Source organism: Fusarium proliferatum (genome assembly GCF_900067095.1).
Source record: "Fusarium proliferatum ET1 genome assembly, contig: FPRO_scaffold008, whole genome shotgun sequence".
Taxonomy (NCBI): Eukaryota; Fungi; Ascomycota; class Sordariomycetes; order Hypocreales; family Nectriaceae; genus Fusarium; species Fusarium proliferatum.
Window position 1 is genome coordinate 564,029 of NW_022194797.1, and position 19,562 is coordinate 583,590.

At 48.7% G+C, this 19,562-nt stretch overlaps 9 protein-coding genes and 2 non-coding genes across 11 annotated transcripts in view; 5 read left to right on the forward strand and 6 right to left on the reverse strand.

Moving 5' to 3' along the window:
* FPRO_13895 (uncharacterized protein) overlaps nt 1–1,200 on the reverse strand; it is a gene marked incomplete at both ends in the record, with an annotated part of 1,412 nt that extends 212 nt beyond the window's left edge. Inside the window, one exon of the mRNA XM_031218861.1 lies at nt 1–1,200. This exon is cut by the window's left edge and continues 18 nt beyond it. Coding sequence (XP_031084677.1) covers nt 1–1,200 — 1,200 coding nt within the window.
* Nucleotides 1,201–1,640: 440 nt separating this feature from the next.
* On the reverse strand, nt 1,641–3,288 carry FPRO_13896 (uncharacterized protein; the record flags this gene model as incomplete). The annotated part of the gene is made up of 3 exons (XM_031218862.1): nt 1,641–1,917; nt 1,965–2,669; nt 2,729–3,288. 3 exons carry the CDS (start codon nt 3,286–3,288, stop codon nt 1,641–1,643), a joined length of 1,542 nt encoding a protein of 513 aa, XP_031084678.1.
* An 820-nt stretch (nt 3,289–4,108) lies between these two features.
* On the forward strand, nt 4,109–5,293 carry FPRO_13897 (uncharacterized protein; the record flags this gene model as incomplete). Its single annotated transcript, XM_031218863.1, has 3 exons — nt 4,109–4,464; nt 4,517–4,657; nt 4,708–5,293. The coding sequence occupies 3 exons, from the start codon at nt 4,109–4,111 to the stop codon at nt 5,291–5,293; spliced, it is 1,083 nt and encodes a 360-aa protein (XP_031084679.1).
* Nucleotides 5,294–5,511: 218 nt separating this feature from the next.
* tRNA lies at nt 5,512–5,605 on the forward strand. The gene is made up of 2 exons: nt 5,512–5,548; nt 5,570–5,605. It is a non-coding gene; the product is annotated as a tRNA-Arg (tRNA).
* Nucleotides 5,606–6,259: 654 nt separating this feature from the next.
* On the reverse strand, nt 6,260–6,359 carry tRNA. Its single transcript is given in 2 exon segments — nt 6,260–6,303; nt 6,322–6,359. It is a non-coding gene; the product is annotated as a tRNA-Leu (tRNA).
* A 1,017-nt stretch (nt 6,360–7,376) lies between these two features.
* Nucleotides 7,377–8,210, reverse strand: FPRO_13898 (uncharacterized protein; the record flags this gene model as incomplete). The annotated part of the gene is made up of 2 exons (XM_031218864.1): nt 7,377–7,579; nt 7,625–8,210. The coding sequence occupies 2 exons, from the start codon at nt 8,208–8,210 to the stop codon at nt 7,377–7,379; spliced, it is 789 nt and encodes a 262-aa protein (XP_031084680.1).
* Nucleotides 8,211–8,607: 397 nt separating this feature from the next.
* On the forward strand, nt 8,608–9,351 carry FPRO_13899 (uncharacterized protein; the record flags this gene model as incomplete). The annotated part of the gene is made up of 1 exon (XM_031218865.1): nt 8,608–9,351. The coding sequence occupies one exon, from the start codon at nt 8,608–8,610 to the stop codon at nt 9,349–9,351; it is 744 nt and encodes a 247-aa protein (XP_031084681.1).
* Nucleotides 9,352–9,706: 355 nt separating this feature from the next.
* Nucleotides 9,707–11,356, forward strand: FPRO_13900 (uncharacterized protein; the record flags this gene model as incomplete). Its single annotated transcript, XM_031218866.1, has 1 exon — nt 9,707–11,356. One exon carries the CDS (start codon nt 9,707–9,709, stop codon nt 11,354–11,356), a length of 1,650 nt encoding a protein of 549 aa, XP_031084682.1.
* Nucleotides 11,357–12,487: 1,131 nt separating this feature from the next.
* Nucleotides 12,488–15,004, forward strand: FPRO_13901 (uncharacterized protein; the record flags this gene model as incomplete). Its single annotated transcript, XM_031218867.1, has 1 exon — nt 12,488–15,004. The coding sequence occupies one exon, from the start codon at nt 12,488–12,490 to the stop codon at nt 15,002–15,004; it is 2,517 nt and encodes an 838-aa protein (XP_031084683.1).
* Nucleotides 15,005–15,218: 214 nt separating this feature from the next.
* On the reverse strand, nt 15,219–17,202 carry FPRO_13902 (putative phenylacetyl-CoA ligase; the record flags this gene model as incomplete). The annotated part of the gene is made up of 6 exons (XM_031218868.1): nt 15,219–15,548; nt 15,606–15,940; nt 15,991–16,411; nt 16,459–16,824; nt 16,877–17,112; nt 17,160–17,202. The coding sequence occupies 6 exons, from the start codon at nt 17,200–17,202 to the stop codon at nt 15,219–15,221; spliced, it is 1,731 nt and encodes a 576-aa protein (XP_031084684.1).
* Nucleotides 17,203–17,595: 393 nt separating this feature from the next.
* Nucleotides 17,596–18,033, reverse strand: FPRO_13903 (uncharacterized protein; the record flags this gene model as incomplete). Its single annotated transcript, XM_031218869.1, has 1 exon — nt 17,596–18,033. The coding sequence occupies one exon, from the start codon at nt 18,031–18,033 to the stop codon at nt 17,596–17,598; it is 438 nt and encodes a 145-aa protein (XP_031084685.1).
* Nucleotides 18,034–19,562: the final 1,529 nt, after the last annotated feature.

The following is a 19,562-nucleotide window of genomic DNA, read 5'->3' on the forward strand; positions in this document are numbered from 1 at the left end:
ACCCGCCGCAAGACCGTAAGCATACGGCCTTCCAATAAGGACTGCCTTTGCACCAAGAGCCAGCGCCTTCAACACATCTGAACCAGTCCGGACACCGCTGTCAAACATGAGGGTGAGATTTGAGTCTTTGACCTTCTTGTCCGCAGCGATATCCGCCAGTGCATCGAGTGATGCTATGGCGCCGTCGAGTTGGCGGCCGCCGTGGTTGGAGACGATGATGCCATCGATGCCGTACTCAATGGCAAGATGGGCGTCCTCGACTGTCTGAATTCCCTTGAGAACAATTGGCCCGTCCCAGAGATCCTTCAATATTTTCAGATCGGCCCACGAACGATATGTACCGGAGTTGATCACGTCAATCCAAGCTTTCGACTTGATCATTGTCTTTGCATTAGCGAGGACCCTTGCGGCGCCGTACACAGTCCCAGGCCTTCTCATAATCGTCCAAAGCTCCGAAAGCTTTTCTGCAATACTTCGCGAGTCATTCATTTGCATCTCATCAAACAGCTTGTTGAAGACAGGATCCGAAAAACCAATTTGGCAGCCTTGGCCCCAGATGAATGGCAAATACGACGTGTCAAGGTCTGTAGGTCTCCAGCCGAGTGAGAAGGTATCAAGTGTGACGACAAGGACCTTGTAGCCCGAAGCTTTTGCGCGCGCGAGAAGACTAGCAGTGACGTCTTCGAATTGCGGTTTCGGCCAGTACAGCTGATACCATCGATCGCCATCTGCATTCGCCACAGCGACCTCCTCAATTGTGCGCGTCGCAGCAGTCGATAGAACCATCGGCATGCCGACCTTATGGCACGCTCTCGCCGTGGCTTCTTCCGCATCAGGATGCAAGATACTCTGCACACCAATAGGCGCTACAATCAGCGGACTCTTGTACTTTGTACCGAACAGCTCGACGTCAACATCGCGCCTGGTGACATCAACGAGAAAGCGCGGCTTGAGGCGATATCGGCTGAACGCCTCACCATTCGCTTTCGCAGTAGCAGCACTACTTGCTGAACCGTAGACATAGCCAAAATTGGTGGCGGGGATCTTTTCCTTGGCGAGGGACTCCCATTCTGTGGGGTTTGTTGAGAAGATCGGTGGGCGGAAGGATTGGTAGATGTCGCGCTGGAAGTTGGAGAAGCTGGTCGGGTCTGGGATTGAGAATGGTTGACTCAATCTCTTGGGTTCAACTTCATCTGCCATTTTGTCGTTTCTTGTGAGTATTCTTCGATTTACAAGTTATTTTGATGAATTTGGGGAGTGTTTGAAAGTATGTTGAGGTCAGTGAGACGCGCCTCGGATCTTCCCTAGTCTTTCTCCTCACCTAAAACGTGCCGAGGTTGCCGATCCTTCAATCCTTCGCTAGAACGTCATGCTACATTTTGCGCCCATGCCACTAATATTCCGTAAGATCAGCATTTATCAAAACAGAATCTTTTATTATTAACATTAATATACTTAGCGTATATTAAGCCGCGCAGCCACTGTTGAAGTAACCACTATATTGATCTCAGACAGAACATTCAATTTCTATAATGTAGTATCTCTGACCTCATACTGTCATCAGCATAACCTCATCTATAGACTTCCTGAAGTCTAACACGCACCCTAGATCACATTTAGCGATGCTTCCCAACCTCCAATCATTTCATCCTCGTTAAGTAGGCGAGAATCTCTCGAGCAGCCATTTGCCGACCTTTCCATTCCGGATGACGACTCGCAATCTCCTCTGCCCTCTTTCGCATCCCCGCGGACTCCGGTCCAAACAGAATCTCCAACAACGCCCCCGCGAGCTCTTCCCCTTTCCATCGAGGCTTTGCTTCCTTATTAGCCCAGCGTCCAATACCGAGTAGCTCAACGCGGTTCGCGAAATCATAACAGTCTGTCCAAGCAGGTAGAAGTGCCTGAGGTATGCCAGAACTAATCATATTGTCAGGAGATGCGACAGGCTGCGAAAACGAACTCACCATAGTGCTTCATAGAAGGAATTAGCTCCCCCGTGACTCACGGAGCAAACTATGCTTTGCGATTCGAGGACAGACTTTGGCTCAGCGACGAGCCAGTCTGTGAAACGGACTCTGTCTCGTTCTATGTAAGCCTGTAGTTCATCGGTCACCAATGCCCATTCGCCAGTGTAAGAGTCTCTTTTTGGAGCGTTCCCTTCTTCGTCAAGTACGCGTCCCAGCTTCCACAAAATTTGAAGGGGCTTCCCCGCAGGTTGCATTGTATCAGCGTGTTCAAGGACCTTTCTGAAAGCTTCAGACATTTCATGAGCTTCAGAGGGATTAGATTTGTGATGCGTGCCCAGGTTGACGTATAAAGTCGGACCTTGGCTGAGCCATGCTGCCAAGCTTGCGTCGACTTCTTTGATGGGCGGAGCAGCTCGTATGATGGGACCGCAGGATGTGAGCTGTGGAGGTATGACGCTGAATGGGTAGTCTATATCAGGACTACTAGCCACAAGGATGGGAAGATTTGGTGGTGCCGGCTTCAATACCCCCAGCTCCATCATCGTCATCAAAGCTATGGAAGTGTCGACCTCCTTGCGGAGTATCTCGGTTGTTCTTTTCAATCGGGTATCTGTGAGTAGAGTGTATCCAGCCACAAAGCCAAAACAGATGTTCCATGGGATGAGGCTCCACGGTATGGGATAAGGCAAGGCCGAGCAAGCACTACTGCGGTTAGTCAAGTGTTTACATCTGTAGTAGCATGGACCACTTGCATCGGGTACTTCCACAGAGCAGCTAGCTTTGGTTGCACCGGGACTGCAAACTCTTTAATTGTATTCGGTGAAAGGACCATCCACCTGACACCTCGGTGGTGACAGAAGGTCAAGCCTTGCGTAAACAGCGGTTCAACGATCGTCAGATCAGGCTTGACTTCATCGAAAACCCGTTCCGTTTCCTTGTAGATATCAAGAAACTCTTTTGGGCTCCAAGGTATCATGACAGCTGGGAGAATAGCGACGCCTTTTGCCGAGTTAACGAGTCCCGGAGTCAGCTCGAGCGTTTCGAAAATTGCCGTTTCTGGACGCTTAGTAGCCGGTCCCCAGCTCGTTCCTTCAATCTCGTGGAACACAAAGGGGCAAGGTATCTTCTTCTTCTGTTGAGCTGCTGTTGTTTGCATGAATCTTGAGGCATCATCCACTCCGCTTCTTAGGTCCTGGAATGAGGCGATATGGATTTCGACATCTTGGCGGGCAAGACCGAGTTCGTGAGCTGTAGCGAGGACTACGTTGGCTTGACCGAAGTCACTATTAGTGAACAGCAACAGGCGTTTACAATCCGTCATCGTGGTCGATCATAAGGTCTCTCGATACGAGAAGAGTCGACATGAGAGAAAAAGCGCTTTTTGGCTTCTTAATACCATTTTTACGTAGGGCTGAAATAGACATGGCATGATCAAGGATATGGTCTGCATGTCAGCCACGCCCTAACTTTAAGCATAGATGGCATAAAGAGCTGTGCCTCTCTGACTCAACATTACCAAATCGTCAATGTTTTTCGTTTAGCCGCAGAGTGCGTCTTGTGGTCGCAGCTGTTGTGGAGTATGGTGAGATTTTGGCGACAATATGCTTACTGTTTTGGGGCATTTCTTTCATTTTACCCTGCAGCCGTGAGAGTTGAGCATCCTGAACCTATGGCAGCAGTCCTTGGCAATGAGCTTACTTCCTCAAGCGACAAGTTGCCCGCTGACCATTCTTAGTCGGACCAGGGGTCATTAGCACATGAGTGAGAATTGTGTGCTGCATATGAAATGGGTCAGTTTCATCCAATTGAGATGTAATTCATGAGGTATGTGATACCACCCCACAAAAATTGCGTTACAGCTGTGATGTTTGTTTTAGTCGAATAACAAATACCAACTTCGTTTCTCAGATTATGAGTTTATTCTTGACTGAATCGTAAAGGCGGATTATCAAAGCGGACAATGGCTCAAACCCCGTATCGCTTGAGTAAGCCGCCTATGACGTCGTAATTTATAAGCCGTGTCTTCCGTTCTAACCTTACTACCCGTCTGCCGACCGCCAGTATAAAGGCTATCGCAATGTATTCTCCCCGACAAACTCGCAAGCAACACAAATCATCGCCTGTTCAATCACCTCCCAAGAATGGCTCAACGACCGCGATTCGACGTGCCAGACGGTAAAGCCGCCAAAGTCAGTATCATCGACTCCAGCTTGAGACTATCGGGTATGCCGCTCACTCATCTTATGAAACCGGCTATGGAAGGACTCGATTCAATGCCAACACTGACAACATGGTCGTTTCTCGTTGAAAGTTCTTCGGGGAGGAAAGCACTCTTTGATCTGGTTGTTCCGAAGGAGCCGTTGAAGAAGTTCTCGCGAAAGTACGCTGATACAATAAGAAGAAATTCGAATTGGAACGTGGATGTTCCGAAGAATGTTGCAGATATTCTTGCTGAAAACAATGTACAGCCGTCGGAGATTGATAGCGTGATATGGAGGTTCGTAGTACGGAATATCTGCGTTGTGTATTAGTTACTGATATTCGCCTAGTCATCACCATTTTGACCATATCGGAGATATCACAACCTTTCCTGGGTCAACAAATCTCGTCGTTGGTCCAGGGTTCAAGAAAGCATTTTTACCTGGATATCCCGCTGACCCAGACTCTCCTATGCGTGAAGTAGACTTTGAGTAAGTATCACGAACGGGGTTTCTCTCTGAAGTAACTGACAAGCTTGCAGGGGCAGAGAGCTCAGAGAGATCGACTTTGAACTCAAGCCCTTCCAGATTGGCCCATTTCGTGCCGTCGACTTCTTCGGTGATGGTTCATTCTATCTTCTTGACACGCCAGGCCATGATATTGGCCATTTAGCAGGTCTTGCCCGTACAACTACCAGTCCAGTCACCTTCATCTTCATGGGCGGTGATTTGTGCCATCATGGTGGCGAGTTACGTCCATCACAGTATTTACCGTACCCATCGAATCTTTCAGAACATCTATCGCTCTCAGATTCTCTCCGTCTTCACCTCTCACAATGCCCCGGGAGTGCTTTCGACGACATGAACGTCGAGCGTGGACGGGCCGCTGGTGAAACGTTCTTTGACCCAGCAATTGGCTTTGATAAGGAACTGGCGATAAAGACGATCAAAGAGGCTCAGAAAGCAGATGCTCAGGACAATGTCTTCTTCGTTTTTGCACATGATACGACCATGTTTGGTGTTATCGATATGTTCCCAAAGCAAGCAAATGGTTGGAAGGAAAAGGGCTGGAAGGAGAAGACTCTCTGGAAGTTTCTGAACGATTTTGAAGCTGCACTGAAACCTTAGAGTATCTATGCCCTGCTGGTTGGGGTTGAAGTCAGCTAGATCTGCTGTATAACCACTCGCATCGTTATTCCCAATTCCAACCTTCCCCCAACTACGACCAAATGCATACTCGAGAGAATTTTGAGGGGAAAACAGGAATCTTACCCAATAGGCGTCGAACTTTCGCACGATGGCAGTGTATGGATCCTCGAAATGAGGCCATCGTCATCTGAGAACCCGGCCGCGTGGCCTAATGGCTAAGGCGCTAGATTTCGGCTTCCGAGCAAATCGAGAAATCTCTAGAGATTCCAGGTTCGACTCCTGGCGTGGTCGACTGTGATTACTTTTTACCCATTCTCTAAAATTAAATACCTCTTTTTTATTCCAGGTAGTGTTTCTTAATGCCCTTTTATACTAGGCTTACTTGCTTGCCTGTTGGGAAGTTATTTCTTATTAAGATTTTATATAATAGAAAAGTTTATTGCTATTCTAATTAACACCAGGAGATAGGTTCAGGATATAAGTATTTATATTACTTGCTGTCCTGTGAACTATAATAAAGCTTCCTAGGATGTAATCTCACAGTATGCCACATACGTCGGGCGACTCCCATATTCAATCATCGGTGAGGAACAGCCACATCTACAGTAACATACTCGGTAGCAAACGTGGAGATTGAGGTCGCTGGTCCCTCTCTCTTGTGCTTCTTGGTATCCTGCACAGGTACTGCAGCCTTTGTTGAAGCTTTTGGCTTGGTGGCAGATACATCACTTTTCTTGTCGCTTTTCTTGGTAGCTTTAGAGCCTGGGTTTGTAGTTGATGAAGTCATTTTGTTTATGAGGTATCGGTTGAAACTTTTTTAGAATGCTCGTAGATATAATAAGAAGAAGATTGAGAGAAGACAATACGGCTGGAAGGTATTTATATCTTTCACGAGGCTGTCAATTAGAGATACAGCAGAAGTGAGCAAGTGCAAAAATGAAGATCTGATGAGACTGGGACTCGAACCCAGGAGGATTGCTCCACCAGGAAATTGGTGTTAAGGTTGACCTTAACCTGGCGCCATAACCAACTCGGCCATCTCACCGAAGCCAGATGGCGGGTCGAAGTGAATCAGTGGCTACAACAGCGCAGCCAGTTTCCCGAGCATAGGTACATGCCCTCTATGATATTAATCTTGCTGTTGATAACACCAAGTTCTCAGCTTCAAATACGCGCAGGCGCCAATCAAACTCAAGTTTGACAGCGGTCTGTGATGAAGCAAGTTGCAAACGATGTGCATTGAGTTTCAGCATTCAGTGCTGTTGCAGAAGCTTCTAGGCAAAATCCTGCATCTCGAATAGATGCCGTGTTCCAATTCCCTGTGTTGACTACCTAAGAATGACTGTGTGACCATTAAATACCTCCTTATATGATTCGTTGCTTCTCATGGACCTTGAATGTGATGTTCAACTCATCGCACCCGCACTTACAGGGACAGTCAGTCCCCGGCACCTCATAGCCCAATTTCGACGTAGCGTCCTTCTTATCGGTCTTAGTGATAGATGCGGTGTCTTTGTTGCTCTTGTGAGAAACCGGTTTGTCTTTGGATCCAGAATCGGGTTTGTGTGCCTTCTGGGCCATGGTTGAAGAAGATATTGTGTAGGAATATGGACAAAAGCTTAGATAAAGTCGTCGAGCTTAAATGCCGAAATTTCTGGCTGCTGATAGTAATTCCTCCCGGGGGTATCCTAAAGCTAGTCATATACTTTTCGAGGTATTGCTACTGAGTTACGGAGCATGTTGTTGATGCTGCATCAGAGAGGATACTTGGCCGCGATAATAGATTGCTTCCTATTTGAAGCCAAATGTTAAGCATCGGAGAAGACAAAGCGCTGATTGTTTTTTGGATGTTGATGTCATTTGCCATTATAGAATCGTCCTTAATTCGCGTGGATAACCTCTTACCAGGGAACTTCTAGGCACAGATAGGCGATTAATGCTTATAATCATGAACAAACAGAAATTCATTACTTCGTATCATAGAAACATCAAGACAGATGCACAACCTGAACAGTCCATCCCACTGAGAATAAGCCGCAAATCATTACAGTGCTTTCTCAGTCTACAGCTCCCCGGTTCCCTCAGTCTCCTCATCTCCCCCAGTCACAGCCTCCTTCTCAGCACCTTGCTTAGAAGACCTCTGAGCATGCACCTCAACAGTGATATGGTCCCCAATTTGCACCTTACCACCATAACCAAAGGTATACCTAGCACCGTCACCCGCCTGCTTCTTCTTATCCCAGTTGCTAAAGTCAACAAGGTCATCTATTACCGTTAGCTCAAACCCTTTCACGAATCAAATCAACTTACCTTCGCATGCATCCTTGCCAGGCTCAACCTTACTCCCCGCAAACAAAGGCGCCAACCACGTAACAACACCAGGCGCGAAGAACGCGCTCCCATCAATCTCAGCGATGAACTTGCGCTCCATCTGCTTGCCCTCCTTGACAAGCTCCTCATGGTACTTGCGCACCGCCCATGGAAGCTTCTTATAATCCGTGCGCATGACTCTGAATCCATCGGGGTGCATGAAGCGATCGAAATCCCCAGGATACGGAAGATCGCGACCGTCATCAGTCTTCCAGTGATTGTCGAGGAAGTCCATCGCCCAGGCTATTTCCTTAGGTGCGCGCGAAGGATCTTGGACGGTGTAGATCTCAGCTTCGAATTGAGAGCTGACGCGACAATCAGTCTTCCAGAGATTCTTTTCGTGCGCGGCATCTGCGATGCGGATCTGATCCATTAATGCGTGGGCCTTGGCCGTGTTGCCGTTGACTTGAGCTTCAGCTGCTTGGCGCATTATGTCGAGTCTGGCAGTGTCGCCGATCTGAATGTCGATGAGCTGCGCCGTCGCCTGCGAGGCGAGCACAGAGAGGATCGCGCTGGTTGGTTTCATTGTTGTGGGTGATAGTGAGATTGTGATGTGAAGCGGTGACGGGCTGACAAGGCTGGATGTGAATATTTATCGTAACGGCGCTCGGTGATTTCCTGATGGAGAAATTACCGGTTCAACCGCTGAGCCAATGACTTGTAGTGGGATCAGCTCTTGGTGCCCCGGAGCGGGTTATTGATTTTACTGTTTGATAAGGCTGACACGGACGGCGCTTAGCTTGACTCGAGGTGGCACAGCTCACGATAGGTGTAAGATCAATGCACGCAGTCATGGTGGCACTAATATTAGGCAGTAGTGCCCATACACGGCCTGAGTCATTGAATAATCTGGTATTTTAATCACCAAAGGGAGAAAATGAACTTCACCCACTCTCCCGCAATCTACCATCTCAAATCTCAACATGTCAGATCATTCACCATGCGCAATTCTTCCAGAGTCTATCGAACTTCCCCGCATCACGTCTACAAAACAAGACTTAACACTCAATTACTATGGCCCCTTTGACGGCTCACTTGCTATTGAGGCCTCGAAATTCCTCGCTCGGAATACCGACGCAGTAGAGCAGGACTTAGAACCCAAAACCAGGGCGTTCCTAGAGACCACACAAAACGATTGTTCGGGCAACATCGAAGAGAAAAAAGCATGCTGGCTGACCATCCGCATCACAAAGCCTTGCAACGCATTCAAAATCCCCAGATGGCATCAAGATGGCCCTATGTTTCAGTATGACAGAGGGCGCGAGGACGTCGTGAGGAGCAAGTATGCGCTTACCTTACTCGGGCCATCTACGCTCATGCTTCAGCCGGACGAACATGTCTTCAAGACGCAGCACGAAGCGGAAGCGCGGTATTATTGGTGGAGGAATAAAAACGATGGCCCTGAGCCCTCTGAAGACGAGATGTACGACGCAGACGATCTATTGCGAGAGTCGCTTGGCACTGCATTCAAAGACACTCCTAGAGTTCAGGTCGGACGCGGTCAAATCGTTCGGTTCAGCTGGGGGAGGGATGATAGCCCTGTTCATTCAGAGCCGGATCTTGTCTCTGATAGGGTATTCATGACTGTGCTGTATGGAAGTGAATCGGAATTGCGAACCATGAGTCAGTGGAGAGAGGCGCCATACGGCGAATATTCTAATCAGTAGCTGTCTCTTGTCACGGGTTTCTCATACTTTGGTTTTCAGTGCGGGGTGCTCGGGGGATATGAGAAGAAAGTAGATGGGTCTCATATTTCCTAAGTCCCGGGCGTCATCAACTATTCTTCTTCTTGTTTCATGTTGCGCATGGAATTCAGATGCAACGTCTCAAGAGGCTATATGTGCTTAGAAGAACTAGGAATTCTTCTTTCTGGGGGGGCGTAAGCATGACCTGAATGCCAAGATTGTATATAAGGCGGGGCTGCTGCCTAACAATATCATATCATTGTCCCACAACCTGATTGATTTGATACTAAGAAACGCCTTTCTTTACTAAAACCACTCAAACGTCAAGGCCAGCAATATGAGCTTCCATTCATTGCCGCTTGAACTGGCCGAACATTTGTCGCTGTTCTGCGAGCCCCAAGACCTCTCGCGCCTGTCTCGCGTCAATCACGCGTTTCACGCTATTTTCAACCCGGTCCTCTACAAGCGCAACGCTGCTGCAACTGGTCTACCTCCTTGCTATCCATGGACTCACGAACACGATCCACAGCATTGTTGGACATGCCCCGCCGACAAGGCCTTCAGGTCATGCCTTCATTGGGCCGTCGATCATGATTCACTCTCTACGATCAAGCTGGCCGTTGCTCATGGCTCCGATGTCAATAAGATCAACGACGTTGCCGATTACATCCCTTCCGAGGAAGACCCTGACTCTATTCCCATTTGTGGGCCTATCAAACGGGCGCAGCTTGCAACGCCACTACATCTTGCTATCTTTCAGAAGCGCTTCGCGATTGTGCGATGGCTTCTTGATAATGGCGCCAGTACGGATGTGTGGCCAGACACGCTCTGCAATTGTCGAAAGTATGGAAGAGTGGTGAATAGGTATGAATGGCTGCCACTACACTATGCCGTACGCCACAGCACCCATGAAATCCTTCAGTTGTTACTGGAGCGAGACGTTATTCACTCGGTGATTTGTGATGAGGGCAACATCTCTGGGCTTCATTGCGCCATCGCAGAAGGCTCCCTTCCTGCGATTGATGCTTTCATTCAGCATAAAAGCTTCAGTCCTACACACCGAGACGCTACGGGACAGACACCACTTCACTGGGTTAAACATTGCAAAGACCAGGGGTCAGCCTGTGAGATAGTTGAGAAGTTAGCCCGATGGGGTGTCCCACTGGATGCGGAAGCTGAATCTCAGTGGGGAGATTGGCATGGGGGCACAGCGTTGAACATGCTCATCGGGAGGAGAAAGTTTGAGCCTGCGATTAAACTACTGCAGCTAGGAGCCGATCCTACGATACAACAGGACGAGGATGGTTGCCTTCACCTGCTGAGTAACTGCATTGATGGCCGTGACAGGGAAGACATGTCCGGATGTTCGCCGGAACGCGCGGAGAGGAAGAGAGAGGCCGGGTTGGAATTACTGAGTCTCCTCATCCAGAAGGGAATTGATCCAGGCAAACCCCGTAAAATGGACAGACCCCATGATCTCGATTATCCCGAACTCGATGACCCAAGACCATTATTGTCAGCACTCCTAATGTCCGACGCGCGATGCCTACAAATTCTTCTCGACGCCGGAGGAATGGCACGCGAAGCAATATACGAGAACAAACATGATAATATCCTCCGAGACTTCTTCGAATTGATGGTTGATGCTGTGCAAGAGGGCACATCTTTTCTAGAAGCGAGAGGCGAGATTGAATCGCGCAAAGAGTCTCTGTGTTTGCTCCTCAAGGGAGGCGCGCGAATAGACTCAAGAGACGGTGAATACTCAGCGTTGAGCCAGGCGTGTCAGATTGAGCAGGGGATCGGGATAGTTGACCTTCTGGTAGAGAATGCGACGACTAGGAATGTGGAGACGGAATACGTTGTTGCTTTGAGGGATAGATATAGGCCGGATAGACCAGTATGGGGGAAATTGGATGGGTTTTATAAGAAGTTAATGGCTGAGAAGAACCAGGGCGAAGGAATCCAGGGCACCAAGGAATCCGAATGAAAAGACTATAGTTATATCGCTCTCTGCTGACTCATGTTCATATAGGTATAGAACAAAGCACGGCTAGGGCTCAAGGTCTAAAGTTGCCTTGAGGGACCAAGAAAACACCAGACCTTAATATAAGGTGCTAAAATAAACTAAGTAAAGGATATCCTAAGTTTCTCTGAAATTTAGGCTTAATTTATACTAGCTTACCAAAGTCTTTTTAGGGTCGAGGTCTTGACTTTTCTTTCTTCCCCTAGGTTAACAATCTTCTAGCAGAGGCAATATAGACCATACTGAGAATTGGTGGCTCTATCTTCCCCATCGACCTTGGGTCTTGACTAGCCGCAGTTGTGACCAAATCTTATCTCTTATGAGTCCTGGGTCTACCGACAGGTTGGCTTCAACACTTGGTGGATTTTCTTGTGAGTCTTCCAAATTGATTTGAATTTCAATCACTGGTGGAATATCTTGCTTATGCTTTGGCGAATCCTTCACGAAACATCGTGTCATTGCTGGGCACAAGCATATGAACACCCAGACTGTAACGAAAGAGTTTCTGATCAAAGCGATAAAGCAACTCAAGCAAAGCGCTCAGCTCTAACTACCTTTACGAGGAAGAAAGATGTTCGGGTGAAAACTACCGACAAAATGACAAGCATATTTATTTGCAACAGTCCCCAAAGCCTTAGCCGCGAAACCCCTGAAATTATGCCCTCCAACTATTCTGATTCGGCCCTAGCAGGTCAATTAGCGCCAGGGGTTCTAAAAGGTTATCGATTTTTGGGCTCAATAGCGTTGAAAGCTATTGAGTCCCGAACGTTCCAAGGGTCCACCAATAACGCCCAAAAACACCAGAAATCCACTCAGAAATGTCACGATGAGAGAAAGCGATATAGCTTATTCCGCTTTGTCTCTTTACCACCGAAGATTTAGTGAGGAACTGCAGTAGTTGTCTGCTAGTTACCGGCTGAATGAAGCGCCTCATGAGGCTATTGAGAATTATCTGAGCGGTCTTTGCCGTAGCTAAATGAGCATCGTCTGACCTTTTTGGCCATAGCCTTATAAATCTTACTTCTCCTCTCATACCCGCCACACTGTGGTTTTTTGTTTGTCCCAATTTTGTGCTCAACCAGTCACTCATTCACGATGCGTTCCTTCCTGGCATTGGCGGCCCTCGCCGCCGTTGACTTCGTCGCCGGAAGCGCCTGCAAGCCCAGGTCCAGCACCACGATCCCCTCACTCGTCACATCCTCCACCGACGCCACCAGCTCATCGACCGCTACAAATGTCATTACCCTCCCCAAAGTCCGCAACTTGGCCACCAATGGAAATATGGCCGAGATCGATCCTAACAACCCTCTCTCTGTGCCCGACTGGGAGGTTGAAGGTGATGCTCGTATCGTTGGAGGTGCTGGACGTGAAGAGCCTGGAAGTACTGAGCGAGGCTGTGCTGCTATGAGTGCTTCCAATACTGGCAGTGGAAAGCGTGCTTTGGGTATCTCTGTTAGTATCTCACAGAGCATGTCGAACCTTGACCTGTCGACGCCTTACACCATTCGCTTTTACTACCTTGTCGTTACATCGCCTGCGGCCATCAACCTTTGTCAACTGACTGGCTTTCTCGGTGGTTCCGTCTTCTATCAGAACTGGGTTTTCAGCACTGGTACAGCTGTGTCTTGGAACGAGGTTCTCCAAGCCGTGACGCCTGCGCAGGTCAATGCTCCTCTCCGCATTGCCATGAACTGTCTGATGGGTGGTGGAGCGACTGTGCTTGTCGACTCTGTCTTTATCTCCAATGCTGTCACGCCGCAGAACATCAACAACTTTGCTGTCAACTTTGGTAACACTGGCACTGGTGCCAATCCTCCTCTTGATCCTCAGACAACAACCAGCTCTTCCAAGCAGGAGACCACATCGGCTACTCAACAGCTAGAGACTACATCTATTCCCCAAAATCAGGAGTTCACTTCTGTAACTCAGCCGCTAGAAAGTACATCTTCTCTGCAAAACCAACAGTTAACTTCGGTTACTCAGCTGCTAGAGACTACGTCTTTACCTCAAGAGCTTACTTCTGTCACCCAACCGCTAGAGACTACGTCTTTCCCTCAAGAGTTTACTTCCGTTACTCAGCCGCTAGAAAGTACAACTTCCCAGCAAAACCAAGAGCTTACTTCTGTCACCCAACCGCTAGAGACTACATCTTTCCCCCAACAATTAACTTCCGTTACTCAGCCTTTGGAGACCACATCTATCCCCCAAAAGGAAGAGACCACTTCTGCTGCCCAAGAGCAAGAAACAACATCTGCTTCCGTCCAGTCGTCGACCGCCCCTGCCGTAGGCACAACCAGCACAGCGCCTGAGCAACCATTCTGCTCAAAGGCTCTTAATGGAGGCTGTTGGTGGAAGCGCCCTGATAACGGCGACGATATGGTCAACTGTGCGAGCCGAGGTTCTTGGCCTGGTTCCACCGGCCAAGGTCATCTTGTTCCTCGTCCCGCCAACTACCCTCTTCCTTTAAGTCAGCTTTGGTGTTTGGGCTGGTGCTCTCTCTCCCCTGGCTGCAAGTCTGTTGCATTCATCCCAGAGGATCGCTCATGCCGTTTCTCGGAGCATCAAGTCCAGGATGCTGACTTCGTTCCTGGTCCCGACCCTAATGTGGACACCGAAGGCGTGTTTTATTGGCATGACCTTTCTTGCTTCAACTGCCCTTGTAACGATGAGCCTTCTCCTACGTCTGCCGCATCAACCACTCAGTCTGCCGAACCTACAGATCTTGTCAAGTTACCTGCTGCATCCACTTGCCCCAAATCCCTCGAAAATGGATGTCAATGGAATGAGAGGTCTCAGGGTGGCAGTCTCACCACCTGTCAATATAGGGGTCGATGGCCTGGAAGTGATGGCGCAGGCTTTGCTGTTGAGCAACCCCGTGACTATTCTACGCCCTGGAGTCAGATGTGGTGTGTTGCCTGGTGTTCCCTCTACCCCGGTTGCAAGTCCGCAGCTTGGCTGCCAAATGAGCGATCGTGTCGTTTCTCCACTCATTCACTCTCTGATGCTGACTTCGAAATGGCTGCTGATCCCAACTCGGATTCCGTCGAGGATGGCATCTACTATTGGCATAGCCTCGACTGCATGACTTGCCCTTGCCACGACGATCCTACTACCTCTTTACTTCCAGCAGAATCCACCACTCTCGTCCGCTCCGTGACACCTAAGCCTAATACACCCACCACCGTTACGGCCACTACCAATGCTGTGACAGGAACCCCAACACCTGGTCCAGTAGAGCAGCCCTGCGAATGGGAGAACGGGCAGGGTATCTGCTACAGACCCTTCGAGAAGGAGCAAGGACCATGTGGTGGAAAGCTCATGATTGTCAACCCATCACAGTACACAAAGCTACCACTTAATTGGAAGCCGGAAATCAGAGAGCCTGTCCAGTGTGCGATCATGTGCCATACCAACCCCGATTGTTACGCATGGGGTTTTGAGTGGAGCAGCAACATGAACTGTGTTCTTTCTCTCGGGCAGACTGAAGTTGATCAACTGCAGGTTGTTTCTTCGGGAGCTCAGTATCGCTGGTACTCCCATACGTGCTGGGAGTGCAGGGACTGTGTTACTCGTTGGAACTGGTCCTGGGATTCCTTGCCTGCCGGAAACTAAGAAGTTTTGATTATTGGTCACACTATGAATGGCTGCCACTACACTATGCCGTACGCCACAGCTGGATGATGGTGTAGCGGGTATATAATTAAAAGACGCTGATCTAACTTCTAATATTAATATCTTAATTTATTCGGTGTAGTCTATATTGCAGTTAAAATCTGAGCCCTTGCATGAATTTGTCAGGGGAACTAGTCAAATCATGCCAGCAACCTCACAACTTTGCTCCTTCAGACTTTCTAGCTTGCCTCTCCCTATCCCTCAGCTTGCGTCTCAGAATCTTCCCAGTTGGGCTTTTCGGTATAGCCTCGATGAACTCAACTCCGCCCTTCAGCCACTTATATCTAGCTTTATGCTCCTCAACATGGCGTTGAATATCCCTCACAAGTTCTTCATCAGACTGACTTGCATGGTTTGCTTTGACTACAAATGCTTTCGGAACCTCGCCGGCTCTTGCATCGGGAATCTGGATGACTGCGCAGTCGCTCACGGCGGGATGAGTGAGGAGATGTGACTCGAGCTCTGCTGGCGCAACTTGGTGGCCCTTTTCATATGTTCATCAGCCAAACAAGAAACGTTAGAAGTGAAAGGTATTGCTAACCTTGACTTTGATGAGCTCCTTGACCCGATCAACAACGACAAAGTGCTCGTTGCCGCTCTCGGACATGCGAACCAGCACCTCATCACCCGTTCGAATCCAGCGGCCATCAGCATCCTCGAAGAAAGTCTCTACGGTGGCCTTTGGGTTATTGAAGTAGCCAAGAGACACCGTTGGACTCTGAATCAGTAGCTCCCCTGGGCTTTCGTATTCCGTAATCTCTTTACCATCTGGATCGACGATCTTAGCCTTGGCTGCTGGAAGTAATGATCCAGTTGTGCCGACTTCTGTATCATGTTCGCTGCTTTGTATAAACACAGTCGCCGTCTCTGTCATTCCTGGCCAAGTGTCAGCAGCTACTCCAACTTCAGTCAATCGTTTATCTCACCATAGCCTTGTCCAAGACGCCAGTTCGGATAAAGGCTCAATAAATCATCTACTGTTTCTTTCCCAAGCGGCGCGGCACCGGTATACACAAACCTGACACTGCTCAAGTCGTACTTGCGACAGAGTTCCCTCCTGTCCAGCATCTGGATCACGATTGGGGGCACTATTGGAAGCTGATGTATCTGAAAGCGACTGACCGCCGACAAGAAGGGCTCGAACTCAAAGCGAGGCATAACGATGATCTCGTCGCCGCGGTAAGTACCCAAGTGAGTGATGAGCATCAGCCCGAAAACATGGCTGAATGGCAACACTCCGAGCATCACTTGCATGTCGATTCCATCGGCCTTCCTGGAGACCGAATCGAATGTGCATGTTTGTATGATGCCCGATATGATGTTATAGTGTGATAACATAACGGGTTTCTCAACGATGATTAGCGAAAGATACCTCGCAAGGGTGTAAGTCTTACAGGTAAACCAGAAGTGCCGCTTGAATACAGCAGATAAGCTGTTTGTCGAGCGCCTTGTCCTTTCTTCCATTGCAGTGGAGACAACTCAGGCAATTTCTCTCCCTCTTTGATTAGGTCGTCAATCGTCCTGAAACCATGCCTGCTTGTAGCGTTTGGCACTGGAAGGAGGAATACATTTTCTCGAGTGATACCAACTGCGTCTATCGCTTTGAGCGCGATGTCCAGAAGGGGCGCACAAGTAAAGATAGCTTTTGCGCGTGAGGCGCGGAGCTGGTGCTCCAACTCTGATGCCGACAGAGCTGCGCTGCTCAGACTGGCGATGCCATTCAAACGATGGATGGAGTGCGTGAGGGGGATGTAGTCAATCTATCTTCAAATCAGCATAAACATAGATCCATTTATGAAATACTCTACTCACGGTGTTGAGAGAGAATATGACGCAGACGCGGTCCCATTCCGACCCGCATTGCGAGTCGAGTTGAAGGGCTTTGCCGATGCCCCGCGCAAGAAGATCCTCTCTACGGATAACCTCCTTAGCTGTACGCGTTCTGCCAGTTAATCCACACGTGTATGGATGTCGGGCTTTCACAATGGGATACCGGCCATACTCTTCCGAGCTCATGAACTCGGCGACGCTGACGGAGTCTGGAGGATCTGGGTGAATTAGCGAATGCATTAGAGCTAGAGATATTTTTAAGTACCAATAGGTAGGTCTGGCACCCATGACGGTGGATAGAAGACCATTATAGCTGAGAAAAACGAGCGCTTCACTTAGTGCGAACTGGAGATGCTGCGAGTTAGATTGATCTGATAAGATCTTGATGGCCACGTTTCTCCCGCCTTGCGCCCTTTTTGATGTGACCCCGCATCTGAAGCGATTGCTTGGCGATCGGCGGGAATTGCCGAAAGCTTTTCGGGGATTTGTGTACTTCTCAGCGTCAGCCGCAGCTCGATATATGCAGTTATAAACTAAGATCAATTGAGATCACCGAGATGGATGGGTCATAAAATGGCGTGTAACAGATTATTTAGTCTATACTGATATATATGCTTCTATCCCACCCTCCAATTATTAACATTACTATCGCTCATCCTCCAACTCATATCCTCCGTCTAAATTGTAAATCTCATAATCGCTTAAGGGAGAGCAGCGGGGGAGTAGCTCTGGTCAGGCTTGACAACCTTGCCACCAGCGAGCTGCTTATCAGTGTAGCTGGGGTAGATGATCTGCTTCTTGCTGCTCACGACCGAGAGAGTGGTGAAGCCCTTGTCGGCACCGAACTGACCACTCCAGCCAGAGGTGATGGTGAAGGTGCCGCATTTGGCAGGGCCGCCGTTGGCCTTGGAGGCGGGCTTGCCCTTGACGACGTATTTGCAGGCGGTGGCGGCGCCGCTGCCGGTGTTGATCTTGAAGTTCCAGGTGCAGGTGGTATCAGCCTTGTCGCATGAGCGGGAGAGGGACTGGATGGTCCACTGGGGAGAAGCGGCCATCATGGAGACTGAGTCGGCGGGGGCAGGGGCTGCGACTGCGCCGGTGGCGGAGACGAGAGCGATGAGAGCGGCAGTGAACTTCATTTTGATGGTTGGAAGTGGAGGAGATGTATGTAGGAAGAGTTGTTTGTTTGTTTGTTTGAAGAGTGGTTGGTGATTGTGAGTGAAGAGTGTTTGTAGAGAAGATGAGATGAGATGATTGATGATGAGAATGTTGATTATCGCAGGTTGATCAGTGAGTCTTTATAGATCTCGCAAAAAGGTATTAATAGATTCATGACTTCATATCTCTCGGATCATCGGCTCCATAGTGTTGAGCTCTGATGTTCGCTCTAGCCGATACTACAGCTCATCAGTTGACGGTAACGTTTGATCCAGGCTTAGACCCAGCCTCACATTCTAGAACTCCAGTTCCATGGCATGACAGAATAGCCCAGGCATTTCTCCCAGTGACACTATCTGCCGATTTCCCGTCTTTTTTTCCGCCCAGCCCATTCGAGACCTGGGGAACCCCGATAGCTAAGACGAGGTTTTAGCCTGTACAAGTATAGCGGGATGCTTTTTCAGCGAATCAGGGCGTGATTTATTCTTAGATTCTTGAACCCTGCGCATTTGGTGCCTGATGCAGTTACGAGCTTCTGGCAATACGAGCGGATCAACAGGAACTATTGTTTGTCCCTTGCCCCTGCATTTCAACTCAATGCGATATTCGTCTTAGGGGACCTCGTAAAGCAGAGTCGGTGAAGGTCACGCTCGTGTTTATTGTTGAGGCAATCTTAGCGCTGCGAGGCCAAAGCTCGACCCGACCCACGTGGGTTGTTTCGGCGCCGGAGCTTGGTGATGATGTAATTGCGATCGCTGCTGGGGACGCAGAATGTTGAAAGATCGTCGTCTAATGATTATCTTCTCAATTGATGATCAACAAAACAAGATTGAGGCATGTCCTTCTTCTAGTCAAAATTTTACTCAGAAGCAAGACAATACTTCGTAAAAATTCTGCTCAATGGGAATGATTGAGCTTTCGCCTGTGATGTTGGTATGTAGGATAACTCTAACTTCTAGCTTAAGAGCGTAAATCTCAGCAGGGTGACATTGCCACTCAACTGCGCCAATTAGCGACGGTACGTGACCACCACTGCGTCTTGATACCTTGAGGCTTATGAGCTTTTTACTATGTGTTATATCTTGACCTAAAATGGTAAAGGATTATCTGTACGAGAAAGGAGTATAGAAAGCAGGAAAAGTGCATTTTCAGGCATATTGGTTTGCTGTAGGGTAGTGACTTTATTTGCCATTGCTGGCATTCCAGACAACGAAGTTGACTAGGCGCCACTTAGTAAAGCAAGAATGCAATAAGGCACTTAAAAATCTTGTACCGTATTTATTTATAGAGCGATCGAGCTGTGGCGTCTCTTATCTCAATCCGGCCATGAGATTAACTGATTTGAAGCCATCAACAGTTCGCCACATATTGAGATAGATCTCGGCCTCTCGGTAAATCCGGCCACGAGATGTCAACGGTAAGTCGGCTTCAAGCCTACCAGCGGACGCTGCTCATGAAACAGCATATTGTTGCATTTATAGAAGAGCTGAGATCAACTTGTTTTTTTTTT